Raw genomic sequence first — 23,952 nt, forward strand, 5'->3', positions numbered from 1 at the left:
CATCCGAATCTGTTCTTTCTTTTCAGACATCTTGAATAAAGAATTGATTACATACGCGTACACAAACACACACACACCTAGCCATCCGTCCCAGAATGGTCGGAGATGATTTCCCTAAATCTTAAAACATCGAGATTTAATGAAAGCTCAACTTTTCGTTTTGAGGGTGGTTATAATAACTTAAAACTAGGAAGAGCGGGAAGTTAAAAGGAGAAACAAATAAGCGATTTAAATTCACTAACTTTTTATTTTAGTTTTGATAACATCTAAACAAAAAGTATCAATATTGTACAGACGTAACTAGATACAAACTATGAACTACCTTGATTACAGCAGCAAAAATTTTTCGTTATATTGTTACAAATGTTTTTGTACAAGAAATTTAATTTTCACTCAGGATATGTGAAAGATGATGACGTCACATTGTATACAAACTCAAATCTTGATATCTGTAAACATTAGTTAACATATAAAAAAGGAGTGACGGTAAAACATAATCTAAGAAGGTCAAAATGGCATACAAGTACCTCCGGCCACCTGAAATGCAATAAATTCAGTTCGTGGCTACAGCCATGAATCTACACTTTCTATGCAAATATTGAAACGAATCTTTGGAGCGTGCAACGCTCGCAAAAACCTACATATTATATTCTTAAATGCCATCAGATGATACGAATTCATTTCGATAAATTTCAGAGTTTTGAATGCACATGCGATTTTTGTATGTATTTATTGTATTTTTTTTTCCCATGTATTTCTTTTATGGCCAAGTAGCAATCGATCTACACACGACTTGTAATATGGTTAAGAGTGATGGTTAGTTGTCTTGGTGTTTTTGATTGAGTGGAAAAACTCAATCCAGATTGAATTGAGCTGCGATAAACTCTGCAGCAGCCTATCGTTGAACAGGTGGAGACATTGGAAGGCCAGGTGAGCCCATGTTAGAAACCGCAGAGTTTGGCCCCAACAAGACTTGTTTCTGTTGTGTTCTCTGCACTTCTTCCATTTGTGCTCTCTCCACTTCAAAAATTATCGGCGCAAACAGAATCGCCGACGAACTGAAGAACAACCAAGTCGCCGAACAGGAGAACCCGTATAATCCTTAACAAAAAATACCAACCATTTGACACTTTATTTGATGTATTTTGATTCTCCGCTTCTTGGTATTTATAAAAATTTTATATTATACCAAGTGCAAGAAAATTAATGCAATTTTAATGATATTTTTGAAATGGAAAAAGATGATTCTCGAGTCATTTTTCAAATCAAAGCAAAGCGAATTCAATTTAATTTCTATCCAGCCTGGGTACATAATTAACAAAACTCTAAATCAAGTAAAATTGTACATGTTCTTTCATGACGATGCATTTACCTTTAACGAAACTGCAAAGACTGGAGCCCAGTGTGCTTCCCAGTCGACGAACGTCTTCTGGGAACATCTCTGCGAGACCAGCGAGTCGTTCAACGAGGCTTTCATCCTATGCAGAAAGAGGGAAATACATTTCTCGTTAACATCGTATGTTACACATCTCATACGACTTACGCTGAATTCTCTAGTGAGAATCTAACGAACTGAATGACATTAGAAATGTTGGCAAGGGTGTATATAATATGTAAAATTCAGAAATTCATAATGTATATACAGTTAACATAGCCTTGATATTTAGAGACTGGAAACCTCTGAATGTACAGTTTGATTCGAACTGGAAAAATCGTGCGAGAAATGTTTGGACTTGACGCGTGGCTGTGAGGAGAAGTTTGATGCTAAATTCGGAAAATAAGTAGTCTAAAATTGATAAATAAGTGAGCAAACGGGTGCCCTGTCCCTTTTGCAATACCTCTTCATCATCGTCATCGTCCGGGAGGATCGACTTTACTTCTGGAGAGCGCGCGTCGCTGCTGCCCATTCCGCTGTCCAATTGATCCAATTGATCCAATTCTTCAACTGAAGCCATGTACGCAATAGTAAAATGATAATTTATATATAAATTGAGGAATAACGTTCACTCGATAACTTATCCCCCCTGTCTCCTGCCCTCGTCGGCCCTCGTGCAGACGGCTTTTCTCAACGTTCAGCTCGGCTAATGCCGCCGTAACAGCGTGAATCAAAACCAATACGCGAGGGACGAGCTACGGGAAAAGCAGCGGGATATTTGAATTAGTTTTACGGACAACGACTTACACGCCGCGTTGTGAAATTGCTCCCCAGAAGAAAGACCATAGGATTAAAAATACGAGTTATCTTCTTTGATATTACTACATAGGAAATAATGTCTCGCGTCGATTGTTTTCTCGAAACAAAACTCGAATATATAGTTATTTGCGTTAACTGATCCGCTAACTGCAGACCATTAAATGACTGTGAACTTCAGTCAATGCTGTTGAAGACTGTTACCCTAATAAGGATTTTTTGTCTTATTTTTTGTCTATATTGCGTGTCAAACGACTTCCACCTATGAAAAATCTACCGGATCGCTAATACGGCTTCTTATAGCCTGAAGACCACTGACCCGCAGAATACGAAATTATTTCCAGAAATAACTGTCTTCGAATTCATAACCCCTCAACGCAACCCTACTGCAAGTGGGATTTTTCGAATTTTACAAATGTTGGTTGTCATACTCAGTACATTTTGTCCGCACCATGTTTTTCTGATAGGATTGGTGCAAAAATTGAGCAGGATTGTTACCCAGAGTCTTTCAATGATTGCACGTGGCGTACTCTGAATGCGATTCTCCTATGATTCTACTTTAGCTAGTTGTTGAAGATTTGGGATATTGCACTCATATCAGTTAGTAAAAAACGCTATCAGAATCAGATCCCAGGACATAAATTTTGCACTAACTTGTGACAAAATATCGCGCGTACAAAGCGTGTCCAGAACTATACAAGACACTATAAGTACATAGCATGTTATAAGTAATAGCGTTTTGCACTAGCTGCACTTAAATTGGTGCTCTGTTGTAGTGCAATTTTCCTAGAATCTCGCTTTTGCGTTTGATTAAAAACTAGGAAGTTGCACTCAATAGTATACAATAAAATCTTGTTTTTTTTCAATATTTGGCTTGCCTCTATTCAGAACTGCTTAATAAGCAGGAATATTGAAATATCTCCTCTGAAATATGATATGCCATTGAACTCGAGGTTAATGTAACAAATACACAAGTATTTTTTAAACAGGTTTTTTCTGCCGTTATTTCATATTTCTTGCGTAAGTATTTTTTCTGAATGTATATCTAACGCTGCGGATTAACGTCTGTATCTTCATTTGTGTTGAAGTTTTTCTTTGATGAAACGACAAATAAAACTGGAGTACGGTATTTATACAGGATTTATAAATAGGATTCAAAAGTTTCTGCACATAGATTCAAATCGAAGAAAACCGAATCGGATTCTCTAAAAATGAAATTTATCTATAATTCGGCGCTATTCACACTAACATTCAAGCCATAAGATAGTTTTGAATATCCACGGAGCTTCTACAGGAATCTTCGTAATTACCGCTGAAATTCGACATGGTAGCTGCGCCTTTTGGTATGACTGAATCGACTAAGGGTACGTTCCGAAATTGGCTCCCGTGCTGTCAACAATCTTTTATCTCTTTTGCGCTCCCTAGTTCGTGAGTAGCTCTGCCTCTGTCCTAGGGAATTTCGGAACGCACCATAAATACCACTAAATACGCAGGCAAATGTGACAAACAAGAGCTCAGTCAACGAAGTGTGTATGTGTATGGTAGAAATACACGCTGAATGTATCTTATTTCAAGCTTAAGCTGAAATCTTATTGCAGCGGCGGATGAATTGACGAACATCATTGGTCGTTGATAACAGAACGCTGTCATTCCATCATTTGGAGCCAATGGCAGGACTCGGATGCAGCCTGTCACCACGCAATCGAATATCGAAGTACCAGCTTTATGTTTTGACTCAGTGGGATGTGGGATGGGTTGTCGGACTATTTCGGACACTACTAAACTTGATATCGTTTGATATCAGCATTTATGTTGCTAACATTTCAGATTGTGCACGTATACTCGTTGCAGGTACGGAATTATCGCATGTAACAGAATTTTCCAATGATTCCTAAACTATGTGGAGTTTTTCATAAACAGACAAGTGTTTTTAATTGATTCGGTCAGTTTGAACTAAGTTAACCTCTAAGTGTTTTATTTGGGGCATTTAACAGGAAATGATTAAGAATACGTAGCTGCTATCGGAGACGGTCTGTAGATTAGAACATCTTCACGGAAACAAAACTTTACTAAAAACGAGACAAATATTAGCTACAAAGGATGGCAAACACTGGGGTCTTACCGTTTGTGCGCGGTGTTGACTTCAGCAGCAATGATTTCAGTGTAAGTTTATTTTCAGTATTCTCTTGACCTCAAATTGTTGAAACCTTAAGAATTTGATTATTTCGTTTGATTAAATTTTATGTTAAATCTTATTAACACAATATACTTGTTACCTTCAAGAAGAATGTTCTAGATAAGTGGGGCACCGATATATCCCAAACCAGGCAAACTTCCAATTATTTATAATGTTGCTGTTGTCCTATATTTTAATAATTGGTTTTTTAAACAGGGCGGAAAATTTCCAGAGTCTGTGCGCTTAATGACTGGAATACAATGGCTCAAGTTAGACAAAACAAATCTAACAGAAATACCAGAGGAAATGGGAAAATTGTTGAAATTGGTAAATAATTAGGATCCAATTTTCTTTTTTGCTTTTTTTTTTTTTATCTTTTTATTTTGTTTTACAAACTATCTACGTGAATAATTTTTGTATCACCTTTTCTAATAAACATTTTCTTTGCTCAGGAACATCTTTCTTTGGTAAAAAATAAATTGGAGCGTTTATATGGAGAGTTAACTGAGTTGGGGTGCTTAAGAACTTTGAATATACGGCATAACAATGTTAAGAGCAGTGGCATACCTATGGAATTGTTTCATTTGGAAGAATTGACTACTCTTGATCTCAGTCACAATAATCTAAAGGAAGTTCCTGAAGGCTTGGAGAGGGCACGATCCCTTCTTAATCTAAACCTCAGTCATAATCAGTAAGAATTTATATTTTTATAGTAATATTTTTATATATAATAATTATAGATAATTTTCTGTGACCTAAGTTTTAATGAAGTGCGTTCGATGCTTCTATTCATACATTTTTCTCCCAATTTGTGCACCTCATTAGTAAAGAATTATACAAATAGATTGACGTTTATTTTGGAAAATAAGTTCAATTCATTTTTCACATTTTGTTGGTTTATTGCAACAATTACTCAACCCTCAGTAACACCTCGTACTTTTCTTTATATATAGTATCGAAGCGATTCCAAACACACTATTCATCCATTTGACTGATCTGCTATTCCTGGATGTGAGCAACAATCAACTGGAGACTCTACCACCACAAACTCGTCGTTTAGCAAATCTACAGTCGTTAAATTTGAACCACAATCCTCTGGGACATTTTCAATTGAGGTCTGCATGTTGAGTCATCATTGTTATTACATTGCTTCATACAGTTTAATTCCAACATTTATGCACCTTATTGATTCCTTATTGCAGTATTTTTACCTGATTATAATATAGTAAATATATCAATATTTTACTTCAACTGATTGGTAAAGTAAATTTTTTTATTCCTTCGTGTTTAGGCAGTTACCTTCACTTATGAATTTAACTACACTGCAAATGCGAGATACCCAGAGAACTGTAAATAATATACCCTCAAGTCTGGAGAGTTTGACGAACTTGCAGGAACTTGATTTATCACAAAATGAATTGCCACGAGTTCCAGATGCACTTTACTCACTGCCAAATTTACGTCGACTTAATCTTAGCGATAATCAGATCACTGAACTTTCAACAGCAATCGGTGAGACATTTTTATTAAAACATTGTAATATTCTTTTATCAAACCTGAATTTACTAATGACTTTCCTGTTTTTTTACAGATCTATGGCAAAAACTTGAAACCTTAAACCTGTGCCGTAATAAATTGACAGCCTTACCTAATTCATTATGCAAAATTGGTACCCTGAGGAGGCTTTACTTGAACGACAACGAATTAGATTTCGAAGGTATCCCTTCGGGAATAGGGAAGTTATCTTCCCTCCAAGTTTTCTCTGCTGCTAAAAATCATTTGGAAATGATACCTGAGGGTTTATGCAGGTATAGCGAATAACTTATGCATTACAATCACTTACACGAATAGTATAATAATCGATATGTCCCTAGAATCGAATTTAGGTAAGCCTATATTACGGATGCTTATTATCTATGATTTCTTATGATTTACTTACAGATGTGGATCACTGAAGCAATTAATTTTAACTTCTAACCGACTAATAACAGTTCCTGATGCCATACATTTACTTACTGATTTAGATCAGCTTGACTTGCGGGATAATCCGAATTTAGTTATGCCACCAAAACCGACGGAGGTCCAAAGAGGATCGGGAATAGAATTCTACAATATTGATTTTTCACTGCAGCATCAATTGCGACTTGCTGGAGCAAACGTCCCGGCTCCAGTTCAAACAGCTAGTATGTCTTTTTCGTATTTAAAACGTGGATGAATTAACTTTTTGTCTCATTTATGCTATTTCAAGTTTCTTCTTCTGGCACCAAAGAATCATGTAATTAATTTATCATGCATTTTCTTAGATAGCAGTAAAGACGTAATCGCTCGTAAACTGAGATTGAGACGAAGAAGAGATCAGGAAGAAGCTGATCAGGATCAAGCTAAAATTCTCAAGGTAAGTTTAGATATATGAATACATATTTGCTGAAAAAAATATGGTCGAATATTTTTAGGGTATGAAAGACATTGCCAAGGAAAAAAATAAGGATAAAGGCTCTGAGGATGCCAAGGCAGAGTCATTAAAGTGAGTGCAACAAAATCAAATAACCAATTGTTCATCATTACTCTTTTGATTGATTGAACTTGATTTATTCTTTAATCACAATGTTATGTTGTATCCTATGTTACTATTAGGCCAAAGAGGTGGGACGAAACGCTTGAAAAACCCCCACTAGATTATTCAGAGATCTTTGACGACGATGCAGGTCAGATACCTGGCCTTGCAATATGGGAAATCGAGAACTTTCTTCCAAACCAGATCGATGAAGTTGCTCATGGTAAATTCTACGAAGGTGATTGTTACATTGTACTCAAAACAGGAGTCGATGAACAAGGCTCACTTGCATGGTCAATCTACTTTTGGATTGGAGAAAAAGCCACGGTAATACATTGACAGTTATAAACTTATCGGCTTTTACTTTCAAAATCATTCGTCAATGCCATCTCTTACAGTAAATAATTAATAACTATAATATAAATTATACACCTATCTGATTTTCATAATCGACTGAATTTTATAATCTTGTAATAGATTTGATTCAACCTATATAGTGATGACTATTTTAATTGACCTATTTTTATTTGATATATATAATATCACACTCATTCTTGTCTAATTATTATCATTACACATTACAGTTGGATAAGCGTGCCTGCGCTGCAATTCATGCCGTAAATCTGAGAAACTATCTTGGTGCCCAGTGTCGCACTATAAGGGAGGAACAAGGCGATGAGTCAGACGAATTTCTCTTACTTTTTGATTCAGAAATAACGTATATAGAAGGTGGTCGAACATCTTCAGGCTTCTACACCATCGAAGATCCAGTATGTATACTGAAATTTATCACATAATTTTGTAGTTAATACCTACTTTATAAGAATTGCAAAATTAAAATGTATGTCAGTTTTATACATTCAGGATAGCACTTTGAACAAATATTACCGATTTCCCCGAATAAATGCCTCATGTTAATAAATCTTCATAAATGATTACTAAAATTTTTCGTTTTCTTGTAGCCTGCTATTGCAAGATTGTATCGAGTACATGCTGCTGGTGCTTCAATTCACTTAGAACCAGTTCCTGTAGCTATTGAATCTTTAGATCCACAATTCGTCTTCGTATTGGACAAAGGAACAAAAATATTTATGTGGTATGGAACTAAAGCAAAGAATACGCTGAAATCAAAAGCAAGATTGTTGGCAGAAAAAATTAATAAGAACGAACGTAAGAATAAAGCAGACATCATAACTGAAACTATGGGTTCTGAGACAGATGAATTCTGGAAATCTCTTGATGAAACCGGTGAACTATCTGGAGGAAATCCAATCATAGTAAGTTTCAACGGTTTTCGAACATTTATACTAGTGTAAATGTGTATCTTGTTCAGTCTCATGAAGTTTTTCAAATAAAGTACATAAAACTTAGCAAAGTTGTTTTCTGCAGGAACATGTTGATCCGGAATTCACTCCAGTTACACCACGTTTATATCAAGTGCGACTCGGTATGGGTTACTTGGAATTGCCACAAGTTGAGGTGCCACATGGAAAATTGATCAATACTCTCCTGAACAATCGTAATGTTTACATATTGGATTGCTACCTGGATGTGTTTGTTTGGTGAGTATATTCAATTCAGATAATCTATTTCTTTATTTTGTAAATATGTTTGCTTTTATTTACGTACTATGTTTCTGTCAACATAATAAAATCTGAACAGGTTTGGTAAGAAATCAACTAGACTAGTCCGTGCAGCTGCTGTAAAACTTTCGCAAGAATTATTCAATATGATTGAGCGGCCTAAATATGCTATGGTCACACGATTGCAGGAGGGTACAGAATCACAGGTGTTTATAAAAGAATTCAGAAAGTTCATAGAGTGCAACTTACTCATTACTTTAATATCTTATAACTCTTCTAGATATTCAAGTCCAAGTTTACTGGATGGGATGAAGTAATTGCAGTAGATTTCACAAGAACTGCAGAATCTGTTGCTAAGACAGGTGCAGACCTCACTAAGTGGGCGAAACAACAAGATACCAAGGTGCGTGAAAGTTCTCATGAGATATCAGACCATTGTTCCGAAAACCACATTACAGGAGGCATGAAATGAAGCTTTTATCACTTTCTTTTCCATTTTATAGGCAGACCTTTCAGCATTGTTTATGCCACGTCAGCCACTGATGTCAGCTGTCGAAGCTCAAGGACTCATGGCAGAATGGAATGACGACTTAGAGGCAATGGAAGCTTTTGTCTTAGAAGGACGAAAATTTGTTAGACTCCCGGAGGAAGAATTGGGTTACTTTTACAGCGGTGACTGTTATGTATTTTTGTGCCGGTATTGGATGGTATGTAAGAATTATTTGCACAAAATTATAGAAGAAATGCCTTGCTTATCATAATTTAAATTATATAATATCTATCAGCTCAAGGCACATCAATACTAACGCAAGTCAAGTGATGTTCATGTTCTTTGACATTTTATTTTCATTCAGCCTTTAGACATAAATGGCAGTGACGAAGGGGATGATCAGTGCGAAGATGATTTTCAATGTGTGGTATACTTTTGGCAAGGTAGAGATGCTGGGAATATGGGCTGGCTTACTTTTACATTCAGGTATTTAATATTTTACTCATTTACATTTCACACAGTAATATTTTTCATAAATCTTTTGGATTTATATAATCAAAAAACATCAGTATCTTGCGCATCAACTTTTTTCTGATGATTTGAACATATCGTTTTATTAGTTTACAGAAAAAGTTTAAATCTTTATTCGGTGAAAAATTGGAGGTCGTCAGAACACATCAACAGCAAGAAAATCTGAAATTCATGGCACATTTTAAACGCAAGTTTATCATTCGCCAAGGAAAACGAAAAGAAGTGAAAACACCAAGTAATAATAAGGTTGAATTTTATCACCTCCGAAGCAATGGTAGTGCCTTATGTACTAGATTAATACAAGTTAATCCAGATCCTTTTTTATTAAATTCTGCTTTCTGGTAAGTAACTGTGATAACTTGTCTAAAGTTCAACCCAGGTTCAATAATTCGAACACAAATTTAATGAAAACTAATGGCTTTGTCAACAATTTGCAGCTATATTTTAAATGTACCTTTCAACAATGATGATGAAACTGGTATCGTTTATGTATGGATCGGATCAAAGGCTGACAGTGAAGAAGCAAGACTTGTGGAAGAAATAGCAGAGGAAATGTTTAACAATGTTAGTAAACTGGCTTTCATATTTTTGATTGTAAATCATCGTCCAAATTGCTGTCGAAAATTTGACAAAAGTTGAGTTGTGTTTAATGTAGTTATGCTACTTTAAATAAAATTCACTGAATCTCTTACAGCCATGGATCAGCCTGCAAGTACTAAACGAGGGTGAAGAACCGGACAACTTTTTCTGGGTCGGCCTTGGAGGAAAAAAACCATACGACACTAATGCAGACTACATGAATTACACAAGACTGTTTAGGTGCTCAAACGAAAAGGGCTACTTCACAATCAGTGAAAAATGCACAGACTTCTGTCAGGTAATCATTTTCTAATCCTAATTTGAAATTGCAATCTTGCCAAAAATTTTACTCAATACAAACTGTAATGCAGGAAAAACTCATGGAATATTGAATTATGATATATATTTTTAGGATGATTTAGCCGACGATGATATTATGGTGCTAGATAATGGGGAGCAAGTATTCCTTTGGCTGGGGTCTCGATGTTCAGAAGTGGAGATTAAGCTCGCTTATAAGTCAGCTCAGGTAAAGAATAGCTTGCATATTTGAACTTGAGAAAAATTTCAAACGAATACATTTTTCATTTAGGTCTACATACAGCATTTGCGTGTTAAGCAGCCGGATAGGCCTCGAAAATTGTTCCTCACTGCCAAAAGCAAGGAGTCTCGAAGATTTACAAAGTGCTTTCATGGTTGGGGATTGCACAAACGACCTCCAGAGTAAATGCCCGTGTATAGAGACGTGTTGAAACACAGAGCTTCCATATTATGTTTTACTTATAAACTACTTTTTGCTCATTATTATCAAGTTCGTACGTCATTTTTTAAATATGCGAACAGATATTGTCCGCGTATTTAATTAACACCAATCATGTAACGTTTACATAGATATTTGATTGTTTCAGTTGTTAATCCATTTATGCATTCACATCCGTATTATTTTTTTGCCTTGTATGCTTTTATAATTATTCCTCATCAATATCATTTTATTGTAATTACATTTAGCTCTCTTATGTAATTCTGCAATTTCTTTATGTGATATCTTAGTATTTCTTTTTAATAATTGGATTTCAATTTTTTGACATCGACAACAACCGTAGTCTTCCATATGGTCTACTTCTGCAGGAATTCATCTGTCAATAGCAATGATATTAAACAAGTGCCCTCCAATGCATGCTGTTTGTACTTATGACATTTTCAAGTTTTATCAAAAACATTTCACAGGTATAATTCCTCGTTTTGTTTTCTTTTTGTTTTGAAATGAGTTTGATTTTTTTAAAACACCTCTACATAAACAAAGCTGGAACCGTCAGTCAGAGTTATTAGCCAACCTTGTTAAAACTTCTACTAAATACGGTAATGCGGTTTAGTTTTATTCTTGTAGAATATTGGGGTTTCAAGGTAATTGACGGAATTTTGATCAGACTTTACTACCATATTTGACTGGAAACACTGATTGATAGATTCAACTCCGTTCAATATAGATGACAGGGTAATCCTGAAGTCAAAGAAAAAGTATCTTATTGGTATGGAGAAGGAGGAGAAAAGAATAGAGAATAATAAAACATATGCTTACATATTACATATGCATGCATACATATTTATTTATCATCAATTAATTTATTTAAACAATTTGAATAGATTTGAAAATATTTTTAATTTTTACAATTACTACTATGCGTACTAAAACTTTGTCATTTTTGTAAATAAATACTCGAAGAAAAATAAATACAGGTCAACAACCATGCCTTGAAATCTTCCAATCATTGAGATGGCAGACCATGTTGTCCTCATGTATAAAGCAGTTTAGCAGATAAAGCGTCTGTAATGTACCACTCCTAGAAAGTAAGAAGCATTGTTTTGGAAACTAATTTCTATAAGCAACTGGCCTGAGAGTAGATACGAAAGTTTTTTGTTCAACTGATTTGGTAACACAACTTATACTTGTTGACTGCACATTTTATCAAATACAGCTTATCTAGTCAACTGGGATAATAGTTCAGTGTGACCTGTTTATTGAAAATCTGGTTATAATATTGTTAATGATATGTAGATTTTTATTAATTATTTATGAATCAAAATATTTCGAATTTGTGATTCAACATTTCCGTTTTTTGTTTTTTTGTAATCTAAATTGCATTTTCAAAAATGTGTACTATAGAGTGAAAATTCTGATGATTTTGAAGTGAAGAGTGTGAAAAAATGCAGAAATGAAGAACAGATATCTAGAACAGATAATCCTGCGAATTCACAAATGTCCGTTGAATATTTAACGGGCGTAATACATAACGACCTGTTATAATCTTCTGTTTTTATTCTTGTTGACTGTCAAATTTACGCTGGTTATACATTTTATAAGATAATGCCAATGAAAACAGAAGCTTATAAACGGGTCGTCGTTATATATTACACGACACGGCTATGTTTACATCACATCAATTTGATACACAACATGAATAAGGAATGGTAATCTAATTAGTGCAGAAGAGAAAGTAGGTTGGTTCATCTGAAATCTATCATGTTATTAATTAATCCCAATCATGGTCCATGTCAAATTGATACAACGTAAACACTGTCTATAAACAAGAATATCTTATTTAACGTGCTCGTTTCCCCTGGCATAGCAATAATATATACAGGGTGACCGAGGACTATCGTTCCATAATTTGGCAACGTATTCCTCATGGAAATCTGCCATCAGATGCTGCCGGATTGGCTAATTTCAAATGGCTGTAATTTTCAAACGACTAATTTCCAACCAAAAGTAAAAAACGTGTTAGTCACAGTTTTTTATGATGAACACTTTGGTAGCCTATGAAGCGATAGTCCTGCATCGCACTATACATACTGTGACATGCATTTCCACAAGCATGTAAACAGATTTTTTTTATGTTATGAATGTTCGCAGATCTCTGTAAACGATCAATTCTTACATATATAAATTTGCATCATTAAATGTACATACAACTTTGGAGAGGTTCTTGCATCGGTTAAAAAAGAAACTCATTTGTAAGCTTAAAACATATTGCTACTACGAGATAATGTGTGCTTCCGATTCTTTCGGACACAGAGATATGCGTATATATTTAAACTCTGTATTACTCTGACTCTATCTAAATGTTATTGCATGTTTTCTGCAAATTCAGCAATTATTATCATTATGAATTTGAAAAAAGAATCCACGGTGCAGATTTTGAAGCAAGAACTATGTTTACAATATTTCAACGGTGAACTGGTCTAACAATAAATATAGTTTATGAGAAAAAAGTGCAGCTCCAAAACAGTTCAGGAATAAACCAATTGCTTATAGAATCAAGGACGGGACAAAATATCACTTCTTACCTTAGCATTGGTATACTACGAGGTTTGAGCTTAATCGTCATCGTCATCGTCATCCGACGGTACGAAGAGCTCGTTCTCCTCGAGAAAATTAGCCATATTTTTGCTGATAGTCGCACCGATCAGAAGGCCGGGAATTACGGCACAAATAATACCTAGAATACCGAAAGGTGTTTTTTTCGGTTCTGGAAGAAGACTTCCCGACGGAGTGCTCGTCACCGGGCGTTTTCCTTGGTATAATTTATGGTTGGAATGCGGGTTTATTCCCCGAAACAGTAGCTTCACTCTGGCGATCGACATCATTTCTATAAACTAGCAGGCTACAAGTCGAAAACCATTATCCTTCGTTTTCTAAAAAGAACTTAAGCTACTGCCTGCTACTACACACATGCGCCCTTGCAGCCAAAATAAAACTGTGAGACTCTGACTGTTCGAGACTGCGGTAGAGAGCCACAGCTGACTTGAGCTGACTTTAGCAGTGTCACATACTCTGAAAAAAACTTTCCCACGAATCTTTCGACGAAATCCCCTAAAATCAAAACATAATTCCCTAAAACCTAAAATCGTAATTTTTTAAAAGTTAGTCTCGTTTTTTATAAACATTTCAACATTCATTTGTGTTGATAATAATATTTATTTTATTTTACTACACTACAATGTTAACAAAATATCCCTAAATTTAGTGGAAAATCCACTAAGTTGGCAACACTGGACTTTAGACCGAGTCAATGACGTCACATGGAGATGAAAAAGGGGAAAAAATCTCCTATTTAGCCGGGGTAGCCTTCGGATGTGTATTCATTTACTTAAACGGCAGAGCGTCACACCTATTACGCATTATACGTCGAATGCTGTGTGAAAATTCGTTTTGTGCCTCCGTCGTGGAATGATAGATGAATTTGACATTTCGTTGTTCGGTCGGTAAAAACGTCGATTGGCTTATCCTATTGTTAACCGGAAGTAGTAACTGCGATGCGATTTTATTTGGAACGACTTCTATATGTGATTTGTATTCAACGGTTATACTCGAGCCGCGATAAGTCATGGAAAATAGAAGATAAAAATAATAATAAAATGTGTCACTGGAAACTGTTCCATGTTTATTCCGTGAGAGTTAATTGGACATGCATACATAACGAATACCTATTATTCGTAATTTGGTAACCTCGTGAATTGATCATAAGTGTTAATAATAATTCGTTTCGCGGTAAACGCCTACGAAATGATAATTGGGTGTTAAATCGTGGAGCACGGTATTTAAGATTTAAACTGTTGCAAAAAATGGTGTAACTAAAACCCGTTTTAATTTCGAATTAAAATGTTTTAAATAACGCCGCCTTTCGCGGTATTTAATCTGTCACTACAGAATTCACATGATTGAATAGTGTCGGTGAATAAATAAATTGCAAACATGGATGTGGTTACTACAAGCCTCGAGGCTTTGCTACGTAAGTTTTACACACATAATAAGGCTCAATTCATCGCTTGATTTAAACAACCGTAATCCACGAATATTCGATCTACTCACGTTTCTCGTACGGTTTCATGACAAAAAAAAAATAATTACCGACATTTATGACGTGTCACTGACCCAGCCCACGTTTACAAAGTCGCATCTTAAATATTTTGTAATTTTTTATGCAACTACCAAATCGTTTTATTTTTCGAATTGCAGAAAGGGTTACCAATCCGCAGAATCAATTCACAGATGTTGCAGCTATCGAGGCCTTCTGTGTTATGCTAGGCAAAGAAGCTGAAGGTGCGCACATCGCCAGCAAGTTATTGGCAACGCACATTCAGTCGCCTACAGAATGGGAGGCTCTGCAGGCTCTTGCTGTATGTCGTTAAATTAGTTGCACATCCATTTTTCAATTTGCAGTGAATCAGCTGTTTTGAACCGACGACAATAAGCACTCACACTCATCTTAGCGTTTTCATTGTCTTTATAAACGTTATCTTCACCCCACAAGAATTGTGGAGAAATTTCTTTGGGCGACATTTAGTTCTTTATTAAACTCAGGATAAATGTCATCGTCTGAAATTGATTATATGCTCTGAAAATTATGGTAGAATAGCTTCAAATTTAGTTATTGGGCTTCCTTAATACTTTCCACTATTAGAATCAAGGCACCGTTACTTCTGTTATGTTTACATACATTTAATTTAGATTAGTTAAAATATTCTGAATACATAAGGCTTAATATTTGAGCACACTTTGATAGTTTTATAATTATGAAGTGGTTATAAATTATTTTATTCAAATTTTATTTATCCTTACTGCAGTGAACTTTATTAAATATATTTTCAGCTATTGGATGCTTGCATGAAGCGGTGTGGATCATCGTTTCATGCAGAGGTTGGCAAATTTCGGTTTCTCAATGAAATGATCAAGCTTGTATCGCCAAAATATTTAGGGAGCCGGACACCCGCCACTGTACAACAAATGGTATTAAAGCTTCTTTGTACTTGGACCAAACAGTACCCTGGCGAGGTCAAAATCAAGGAAGCATACGATATGCTTAAAAAGCAAGGCGTAGTGAAGGTTATTGCTTAAATGAGAAGCTATTGTAGTTAAATGAGCTTACCCACTGTAAATTAAAAATTAGTCATAAAATCTAATTTGGATTTTCAACAGGAGGATAGCGCAGCGCTTTCAGCCGATTCAGAAGACTCGAGTAAGTCTTCGAAATCGAAGCACCCAATATTCGAAGATGATGAAAAGTCAAAGCTGTTGCAAAAATTGTTACAGAGTAAAAATCCTGATGATTTACTAGCAGCTAATAGACTGATCAAAACTATGGTCAAAGAGGTGAGAATAATTTTTTTGTTCATAAGTCGCCAAAGACAAAGGCTCAGAGTATTACATTGAGCATAAATTTATCCATTTCAAAATTTTATAAGTTCATCATTTCAGGATGAAAGAAGAGTGCAACAAAACTCACGTCGAATCATGGAGTTAGAATCGGTTCACAACAATGTGAGGTTATTGTCTGAGATGTTAGACTCATTCAACAGGAGTCAAGCAAGTGTGGATGATCTCGAATTAATGAAAGAACTTTATCAGGCTTGTGAACGGTTGAGGCCAAACGTCTTCAGATTAGCTAATGAATCCCAAGATAATCAGGAAATGCTTAGTTAGTGTCCATCCTGCTATTCACCAAGAAAGTGTACATCAACTTGACTTTAAAGCAAGTTTATTAGATTATCAACTAAATTGTACATAAAGATATTTTATTGATTTTACAGACGAAGTGCTTGCTGCAAATGATGAGCTAGGTCAAGTCTTCGATAAATATATAGCTGTAATTGTTCTCGGTCAACAACCAGGAAAAACGAAAAGCAATGCCACCAATGGATCATCGCTGTTAGATCTTTCTGCTTCCAATGAATTAGATCTATCAGCACCGGTAACATTACCGGTTGACAAAACAAATGAATCTGATCCAAAGAATTCTCAGACAGACTTGGAGATGTTGGGTGACATTTTTAGCTCACTAGAAGCAACTACAACAACAGCAACCACTCGAAATACGCCTTTGTTATTATCAGATGCTAACATTATGCAACCAGTCAGTATTTCCCCTCTAGTCGTTAGAGGTAAGAATCATTCATGTAACAGAGAAACATTCCATGCTAATACGCTACACAACTCGCCTTTCCATGTTCAGTTTCTCATAAGCTTTACAAACTGATAGAATTGATTTATGAATTCATATGAAATACCACACATCCTAACATAAGGGCAATTGTAATCCCTTGCTATTGCAAAATCCAATTGAAATATTGTAATAACAGTTGTTTAAGGGTTACTCCTTCTTTGCTATTTCCGTCAAGTTTGGATATCTAATTCCTACCAAAGAATAACTATATATGATTGATACATTAAAAACGTGTAAAAGGCTATACAAATTTAATCATTTTTCTCTTAATTACAATAGCGCAAGACCGTACCAACACTGAGAAAGTAGATAGCAAATCTAAAGCACTTGAAGATTTAGATGCCCTAGGAGAGTCTCTACTAAAACAAAATCTCACATCATTTTCTACTCCTCGTACTCAGTTTAACAATATCAGGTTGGTGTCGTAGTTATCATTCATTTTTATCAGCATCACCTTTATCATTCCAATACTTAATACCTATCACGCATGCTGTAGACCAAAAACGAAATAAAAATGTTGATACTATAGTCTACTAATTAATCGTTGTTCATTAATTGTAGGCCTTGTGCAATATGTTCTAGTGTTTCAATCACTTTTACAGTAAACCATCTGCAAAGGTGCCGATGAATAGTATGGCAAAATCTCCAGTTGAGCCAAACCTCAACGGTCCATCGACCGTCAATTTAAGATCTGAGGATTCTACTCTGGTTGATCTCATGAAAGGTGCCAGACTCAAACCAGAATTGGAAATGAAGGATCAGTCTCACAGTAGCCTACAAGGATTGCCAAATGGTGATGACTCACTGGTCGATATTAGTGACAACATCACTGAACCAGTAAGTCTGGAAGTGAAACATGCAGACTCTGTAACAATAACGAAAGAGGTGAAAATGACACCAGTTGCTACGGAACCAGAAATAAAACCCTTGACTGATATTAATGTTACACTCGAAACTATCAAGCCAGGTAATTCACACTCATATAAATATATGGTTATTAAACTGAAACTAGAGAGAACTGAAATACGACTGAAGAAAATTTATACCGAGACAAGTCTCAGTCCTTTTATTATTTTTACGCAGGGACAATTCCTCCACTAATGGTGCTTGATGAAAAAAATGGAATATCGGTGGTTTTACATTTTGCTAGAGATAGCCCGCGACCTGACGTATCAGTTATTGTTGTTACGACGATGAGCAAGAATTCGAATCCACTTACCAATTACTTATTCCAAGCTGTTGTTCCTAAGGTAAGATATCGAATAATTATTTTACAATATATGCCAAACGCGAAATATTGGGAATTTTAACATTGTTCAACAGACGTGCAAATGTAGACTTCAACCTCCTTCGGGAACAAACTTACCCGCACACAATCCATTCTTACCACCATCAGCAATAACGCAGATCATGCTCATTGCAAATCCAAACAAGGTATTGCAAGAACTTGTGTGATTCAGATCATAGATTTTTTTCCTTACACATTCTAGCTGATACAAAATGAAATATTTCAGATTTCTGTCTCTTTGAAGTTCATGCTCAGTTACACAATGGAAGATGAGACGGTGACCGAAATGGGCGAGGTGGATAAATTACCAATTGCATAAGACTTACTTAAGAAAGGTTGATTCTACTTGAATCAGCTAATTGGCCCTAATTAGAGAGTGAAGTCTAACGGTATGAAACTTACAGTATAGAGACTTTGACCAAGGTCTATGAATTAATAATAGATAAGTCTCGCAAATCTTCATACTCCTTGTTTGCTATGCATAACGGCGAATTATACATATTATATCTAGAATCAGAGTAACTGCGGATTCACAATTGTGTACTAGAGATCTTAAGTTACAATTGTACATTAAAATTAAAACCGTGATATATACATGTGTATATGTAGTATATTATATATCTATTGATAATACTGTAAACCCTATGGTTATTAATTGACTTACTGCTTGGTGGAAATGATATATTACGTTGCTGATGTAATATCTTTTTTGCGCAAGAATAAAAAGAATGCACAAGCAACTCTAAAAATTAAAGGCACTGGATTGTTCTTAACGTTTCCAAAAGTGTGATATACCTATTGTATCCAAACCTGTAATGTCGTAGGATACTATTGCAAAATTTTTTTTCCTCATTCTCATAATAATATTTACTTACATTCATCATCTCTCAGTACTTGAGCAGGTTGTCACTGATAAAGTAAAATTAAAAAAAATTAATTATGGAAAGGCATGTATTTCATAGGAATATAGGTATGTAAAACGTAAATCCAATATATATAATTTCATATATATACAGAAAGTAGGACTGGCATTGACAGTTACCTAATTATATACTTAAAACTAGCAGTAGTATGTCCTGCATTTATAAGTATTTGAATAAGGTTACAACAACAAAGAGCTTAACATACTGTACAATATGTTGAATAACTCAAGACGAAACTCGAACCTCATCTCTGAAAGCTAGTGCTGTGATAGCTTTTTGGTGGCCTTGGTATTCTCGCTCGATAACTCCAGTTGCAACATTCCATAATCTTGCAATGCCATCTGAAGAAGCTGTACAAGCAAATGCGAATCAGTATCTTTAACATTTTTTAATAGTCATCTTTATAGATACAAGGAAATCTTAATAGATACAAGGAAAGTCAATTTCATAAGTTGGTTCAATGTCGTTGTCAAATACCAGTTTCTTAGATTATTGTTAAGATCCTTTACACTGTTCAGTATTTTAGTCATACCTGTAAATATATACTGAGAATCTGCGCTGAATGCCGCGTCCCACACCCATCTTTTTGCCTCATGTTTCAAGATTTGCGTTTCTGTGAAATCAGTCGTTTCCCATACTCTCGCTGTTTGATCAGCAGATGTTGTTACCAAAAGCCTATAAATCAATTGTTTAAATTTTATTACTTGTCGAATACAAAGTTAGTCATGATGGCTAGTTACAGCAAAATACTAGTAAACACTATTATTACCTAATTCCAGATTATCTGTGGGGTACCATTTACTGTATAGCAGTTTCAGCAATGCGGTAATGAATATACTTACGAAGAGTCTGGACTAAATTGACATCTGAGTGCATAACGTTTGTGGGTTTCAAGCTTTTTTCTGGGACTCAATTTAGTAGGTTCTTTGCCAACACCACCAGACAGCGCCCATATGTAACAATTTCCCTTATTATTTACAGCAGCCATATGACTAGCTTCCGGATCTATGGCTATGTCCTGAATAGACGCCTCTGCTTCTGGTATCTAAAGATGTGATATCTCGTTGAATAGGGCAATTCGTAACAGATTATTTTTCGCTTTTGAATGATTACGATCCCAATTTCTCGCCCGAAAATCATAATTGAGTCAATTTCAGGTCATATAACGATGGAGCTATATATAAAAAGTACAGAAAATTCTTTCCCCATTTAGACTTATTCTAAAAATTTCGCAGTACACATTTTCAACTTTAAAAAAACTATTTGTATGCCAAAAATCATTGATTTTCAGCATATTCCGTGTAAACAATGTTAGTTAGCTTATTTCCTGAAGAGCTATGATTTTATTTGTAAATACGTAATGGTTTCAAAACCTGACATTTGCAACGGATTTGATGAGAATTACGATATAAAGCCACGTCACACAGACACATAAAATCGATTTTGGGGTATATAAATTACCAATTGTTCATTATGGTCAGATCGAAGGTCCCATAAGTGAATAACACCACTCTGGTCGCCAACTATTAATTCAGCCTGATTTGGATGCAAGCATACACAGTTCACTGGGGCTGAAACTTGAAAGATTCTTTGACACTGCAGATCTCTTGATCTAGAAGAAATAAACATAAATACAATAATGATTATAGTTGATCAGCATCGCAAACCTAATTAGATAATTGATATTGATGTTACAAGGAATTGAATTGATATCAAGCAAATCATGACGTTGAAATAAACATTATCATTGTATTATTAAATGTACGGGGTGAGTGAAATCATGTGTTGAGAAAGGGAGGAGCTTAGTTGACACGAAGATGCACATACGATTCACAGTACTGTACATATATCAACATTAAAGGTAATCACATCAGAGTGGTATTGGTTCAGTGGGTCCCACTAAACTCTCTGGGGCTTCTTTGATTAGTTTTGTTGGATGAACCTCTGAGTTACTAAGCTCCTCCTACTGAATTTCAGTACATGATGCGATTCGGTGTGTATGTAATAAAACTTTGATATATTGGTTATTCGTTTGTATTACAGTCAACCACTTAATATTTTGTTTTAGAACCGTGAAAATCTTTGATGCTCTTTAACATGCAAGTATGTCGATATTAGGTGTATAAATTTGTCACCATATTGAAGGCTTTCTTATTGTCTATTTCTATCCTTGTTAAACATAGACTTAGTTAATTATTCGTTTGGAACAAACTTTTAATATATTGATGTGTAGGCTTTGTAATGAACTTCTCGAATCTTACCTAAGATCCCAGATCCTTGCTGAACAATCTTCCCCCCCTGTGTACATCCACTTCCCGTCTTCCTAGAAATGAATTACAGATCCATGTGAAATAATATGACTGATGGAAAGTTCAGACTGCTAGATATTTTTATTCTAAAGCATGTTAACTCACACAAACCACCAATCATATTTAATATATTCTTCATACATTTAATAATTATTCCACATATTACAATGAGTTACAATGAAGCTGAAGCTAGCAGCCAGATAATTTCATAAAAGCATCAGGGGTTCAAGGCATATTATAGAATTTTGATTTTTGGTTTTCACTATCTTATTCAAATGAACATTAGAACGTTTGACTGCAAATTCTGGCTTCAAGCTTCAGCCTCGTTGAATTACGCAACATATTGCAATATACATTGATGGTTTAATGATTTATTAAGCCTAAACGTTATTCTTTAAATGACAAACAAAACATCCATTACCTGAAAACCAAGCCCAGTAACGTTCTTAGAAACGCCATCGTAATTGATAACAGGATTTGGGTTACTCGATCCCAAATCATACATACGAATATGTTGATATCCAGCAGCAGCAACAAGCTGCTTGTCCGGAGTGATATCTAAAGCATTAACTTGCTAAAAATTTATAAGGATAAAAATAGAGAACTTTAACTATTACAATACTGTTAACTAAAGAATGGACGTCAATTTATTGAATACACGTTAGCACGTGCAAACAACATCCTGTACTCCGTAAAATGATATGCCTCTTCACAAGGGCCTTTAGACTATTACCACTAAAACTATTCTACAATTTTTTCATAGTATAAAGTGTATTAAGGATACAGAGTCCGTATGTTGAGCTGTCCGTTGACAAATTCCAGTGTGTGCTTGCCATATTTTGATTGTGTGATCATAGCCTCCGGTTACGAATATTACTTGTTCATTTGGAGGCCCATCACCTGTCATTGTATGATGAGAATAGGAGGCTTATTGATTTAAATCGAGTATTTACAGCATACAGTAAATTCTAAGTAGAATTATGCTTGATTGACTGTTTTAATGGTTGAAAATGTCATGTTGGGAACACACTTATTTGTTTGTATACAGTGTTTGCAGGTTATATCTGAAAACAAGAAATGTGCAACAAAATTAGATCGTAAAATTAACATGTCTACATTGATTGATTAATTTATTTTTAAGGTTCCAGCAGCTTACTTTTTCAAAAATAATTTCAATTTTAGTTGATTTGTATCATTAATAATCACACCCTTTATACGAAATGGATATTCAGTTGCTTTCGAGCGTACTATCGAGAATGGAGGCCATGGAGGGTAGAGGTATCGTCCAAAATAAATACAGTGTTGCCACGTCTCTTAGGGTAACTTCCAAATCCTCCTAGATTCCCCTGACTCACAAGGAAAATCTTCCTAAATTTTGTCCTAAAATTTTTAACTCACAAAGAACCTTGGATCAAGTTGTATGTATGTATACATACAATATGACCATAATGGAGATCAGTAAATATGACGTGTAGAATTGGCATGTAGAAATAAAATCAATATTACAGAATAAGCTGTCCCTATATTTGAAATCCTCTACCTTACCTGCAATTCTAGCACTGGCTTTACCGGCCTTGCCGACAGCAGGAAGCTATTCTTTTAGGCAGAACACTTAGTAATACCGCAAAGCGAATGCAACGTTGTGCACGCTTGATGATGACTGGTGGAGAGTCTCGATTAGTGGAAAATCGCTTTCCCTCTTGTCCCGTAGCAACCCTATTAGGATCGTTGTTATCTTAGGAATTTAAATATCTAGAATTGTTAATTAGAAGGGTGGAGAAACGGAGGAAACGTAATAGTGAGATTTTCTGACCTCGATCTGATTCATTCTCACAATTTTAGAATCGTGCACTCGTGCATAATTAAGATGCATATATTTTCATACGTCTATTACCGTTTAGTACATACGTTCAGTTCATAGTAAAAATAATGCGGTATGTCTATAGGGCCTTTCTACTAAACAGTGAGCAATAATATAAAGGATATCGATAATTGGTCTTTTACAATGCACTACAGGTATGATGATTCTAGAATAATGACAATGAATTAAATTATTTCCTTCTATGTCAAACAGCTACTCATAGAGGTTATAGATAAGCTATGTGATATGCTACGAGAAACGTATCACGAGTTACGAAAAACGCGAAAATTCCTTCATAATTGGTCTTTTATTGGTCGGACACTCGATTTGATGACTTTTTCGCATTCCTAAGGGTTCAACTAGTGGGGACAGAGCCCTGCAAAACGATTCTGATCCCGAAAGTTTCCGAGCTCTGAGAATTAAAAGAGAGGATGGCTAGCCCCTTTGAATTTCATCAGTCGAAATTTTG

The 23,952-nt window shown here is 35.3% G+C and overlaps 5 protein-coding genes across 8 annotated transcripts; 2 read left to right on the plus strand and 3 right to left on the minus strand.

Moving 5' to 3' along the window:
* Window positions 1-227: 227 nt before the first annotated feature.
* Window positions 228-15,733, minus strand: LOC124410612 (mitochondrial import receptor subunit TOM22 homolog). Its single transcript, XM_046889107.1, has 4 exons — window positions 15,722-15,733; window positions 1,839-2,024; window positions 1,373-1,478; window positions 228-1,101 (listed from the first exon to the last, which is right to left on the minus strand). The coding sequence occupies exons 2-4, from the start codon at window positions 1,953-1,955 to the stop codon at window positions 896-898; spliced, it is 429 nt and encodes a 142-aa protein (XP_046745063.1). The 5' UTR covers window positions 1,956-2,024; window positions 15,722-15,733; the 3' UTR covers window positions 228-895.
* Window positions 3,897-11,231, plus strand: LOC124410608 (protein flightless-1). Of its 2 annotated transcripts, XM_046889099.1 has the most exons (23): window positions 3,897-4,042; window positions 4,186-4,354; window positions 4,584-4,694; window positions 4,820-5,058; window positions 5,321-5,482; window positions 5,659-5,879; window positions 5,959-6,175; window positions 6,309-6,550; window positions 6,671-6,762; window positions 6,821-6,891; window positions 7,002-7,248; window positions 7,506-7,691; window positions 7,884-8,198; window positions 8,311-8,483; window positions 8,584-8,710; window positions 8,785-8,907; window positions 9,008-9,211; window positions 9,359-9,480; window positions 9,615-9,866; window positions 9,963-10,089; window positions 10,220-10,402; window positions 10,517-10,630; window positions 10,694-11,231. In XM_046889099.1, the coding sequence occupies exons 2-23, from the start codon at window positions 4,292-4,294 to the stop codon at window positions 10,826-10,828; spliced, it is 3,726 nt and encodes a 1,241-aa protein (XP_046745055.1). In that variant the 5' UTR covers window positions 3,897-4,042; window positions 4,186-4,291; the 3' UTR covers window positions 10,829-11,231. The 2 variants fall into 2 exon arrangements, with proteins under 2 accessions (XP_046745055.1, XP_046745057.1); XM_046889101.1 differs by lacking the exon at window positions 3,897-4,042 and having other exon boundaries at window positions 4,077-4,354.
* Window positions 11,705-13,864, minus strand: LOC124410613 (essential MCU regulator, mitochondrial). The gene is made up of 2 exons (XM_046889108.1): window positions 13,447-13,864; window positions 11,705-11,926 (listed from the first exon to the last, which is right to left on the minus strand). The coding sequence occupies exon 1, from the start codon at window positions 13,744-13,746 to the stop codon at window positions 13,477-13,479; it is 270 nt and encodes an 89-aa protein (XP_046745064.1). The 5' UTR covers window positions 13,747-13,864; the 3' UTR covers window positions 11,705-11,926; window positions 13,447-13,476.
* LOC124410609 (ADP-ribosylation factor-binding protein GGA1) lies at window positions 14,476-19,101 on the plus strand. 2 transcript variants are annotated; one of them, XM_046889102.1, is made up of 11 exons: window positions 14,476-14,891; window positions 15,119-15,279; window positions 15,752-15,985; window positions 16,079-16,252; window positions 16,358-16,577; window positions 16,690-17,040; window positions 17,382-17,517; window positions 17,705-18,069; window positions 18,186-18,352; window positions 18,426-18,536; window positions 18,617-19,101. In XM_046889102.1, the coding sequence occupies exons 1-11, from the start codon at window positions 14,855-14,857 to the stop codon at window positions 18,707-18,709; spliced, it is 2,049 nt and encodes a 682-aa protein (XP_046745058.1). In that variant the 5' UTR covers window positions 14,476-14,854; the 3' UTR covers window positions 18,710-19,101. The 2 variants fall into 2 exon arrangements, with proteins under 2 accessions (XP_046745058.1, XP_046745059.1); XM_046889103.1 differs by lacking the exon at window positions 18,426-18,536.
* A 233-nt stretch (window positions 19,102-19,334) lies between these two features.
* On the minus strand, window positions 19,335-22,873 carry LOC124410611 (target of rapamycin complex subunit lst8). Of its 2 annotated transcripts, XM_046889105.1 has the most exons (8): window positions 22,779-22,873; window positions 22,407-22,686; window positions 22,044-22,196; window positions 21,575-21,636; window positions 20,775-20,925; window positions 20,156-20,358; window positions 19,846-19,988; window positions 19,335-19,663 (listed from the first exon to the last, which is right to left on the minus strand). In XM_046889105.1, the coding sequence occupies exons 2-8, from the start codon at window positions 22,527-22,529 to the stop codon at window positions 19,539-19,541; spliced, it is 960 nt and encodes a 319-aa protein (XP_046745061.1). In that variant the 5' UTR covers window positions 22,530-22,686; window positions 22,779-22,873; the 3' UTR covers window positions 19,335-19,538. The 2 variants fall into 2 exon arrangements, with proteins under 2 accessions (XP_046745061.1, XP_046745062.1); XM_046889106.1 differs by lacking the exon at window positions 22,779-22,873 and having other exon boundaries at window positions 22,044-22,180; window positions 22,407-22,756.
* Between the last annotated feature and the right edge of the window lie 1,079 nt (window positions 22,874-23,952).

The sequence above is a fragment of the Diprion similis genome, chromosome 9 (assembly GCF_021155765.1).
Source record: "Diprion similis isolate iyDipSimi1 chromosome 9, iyDipSimi1.1, whole genome shotgun sequence".
NCBI lineage: Eukaryota > Metazoa > Arthropoda > Insecta > Hymenoptera > Diprionidae > Diprion > Diprion similis.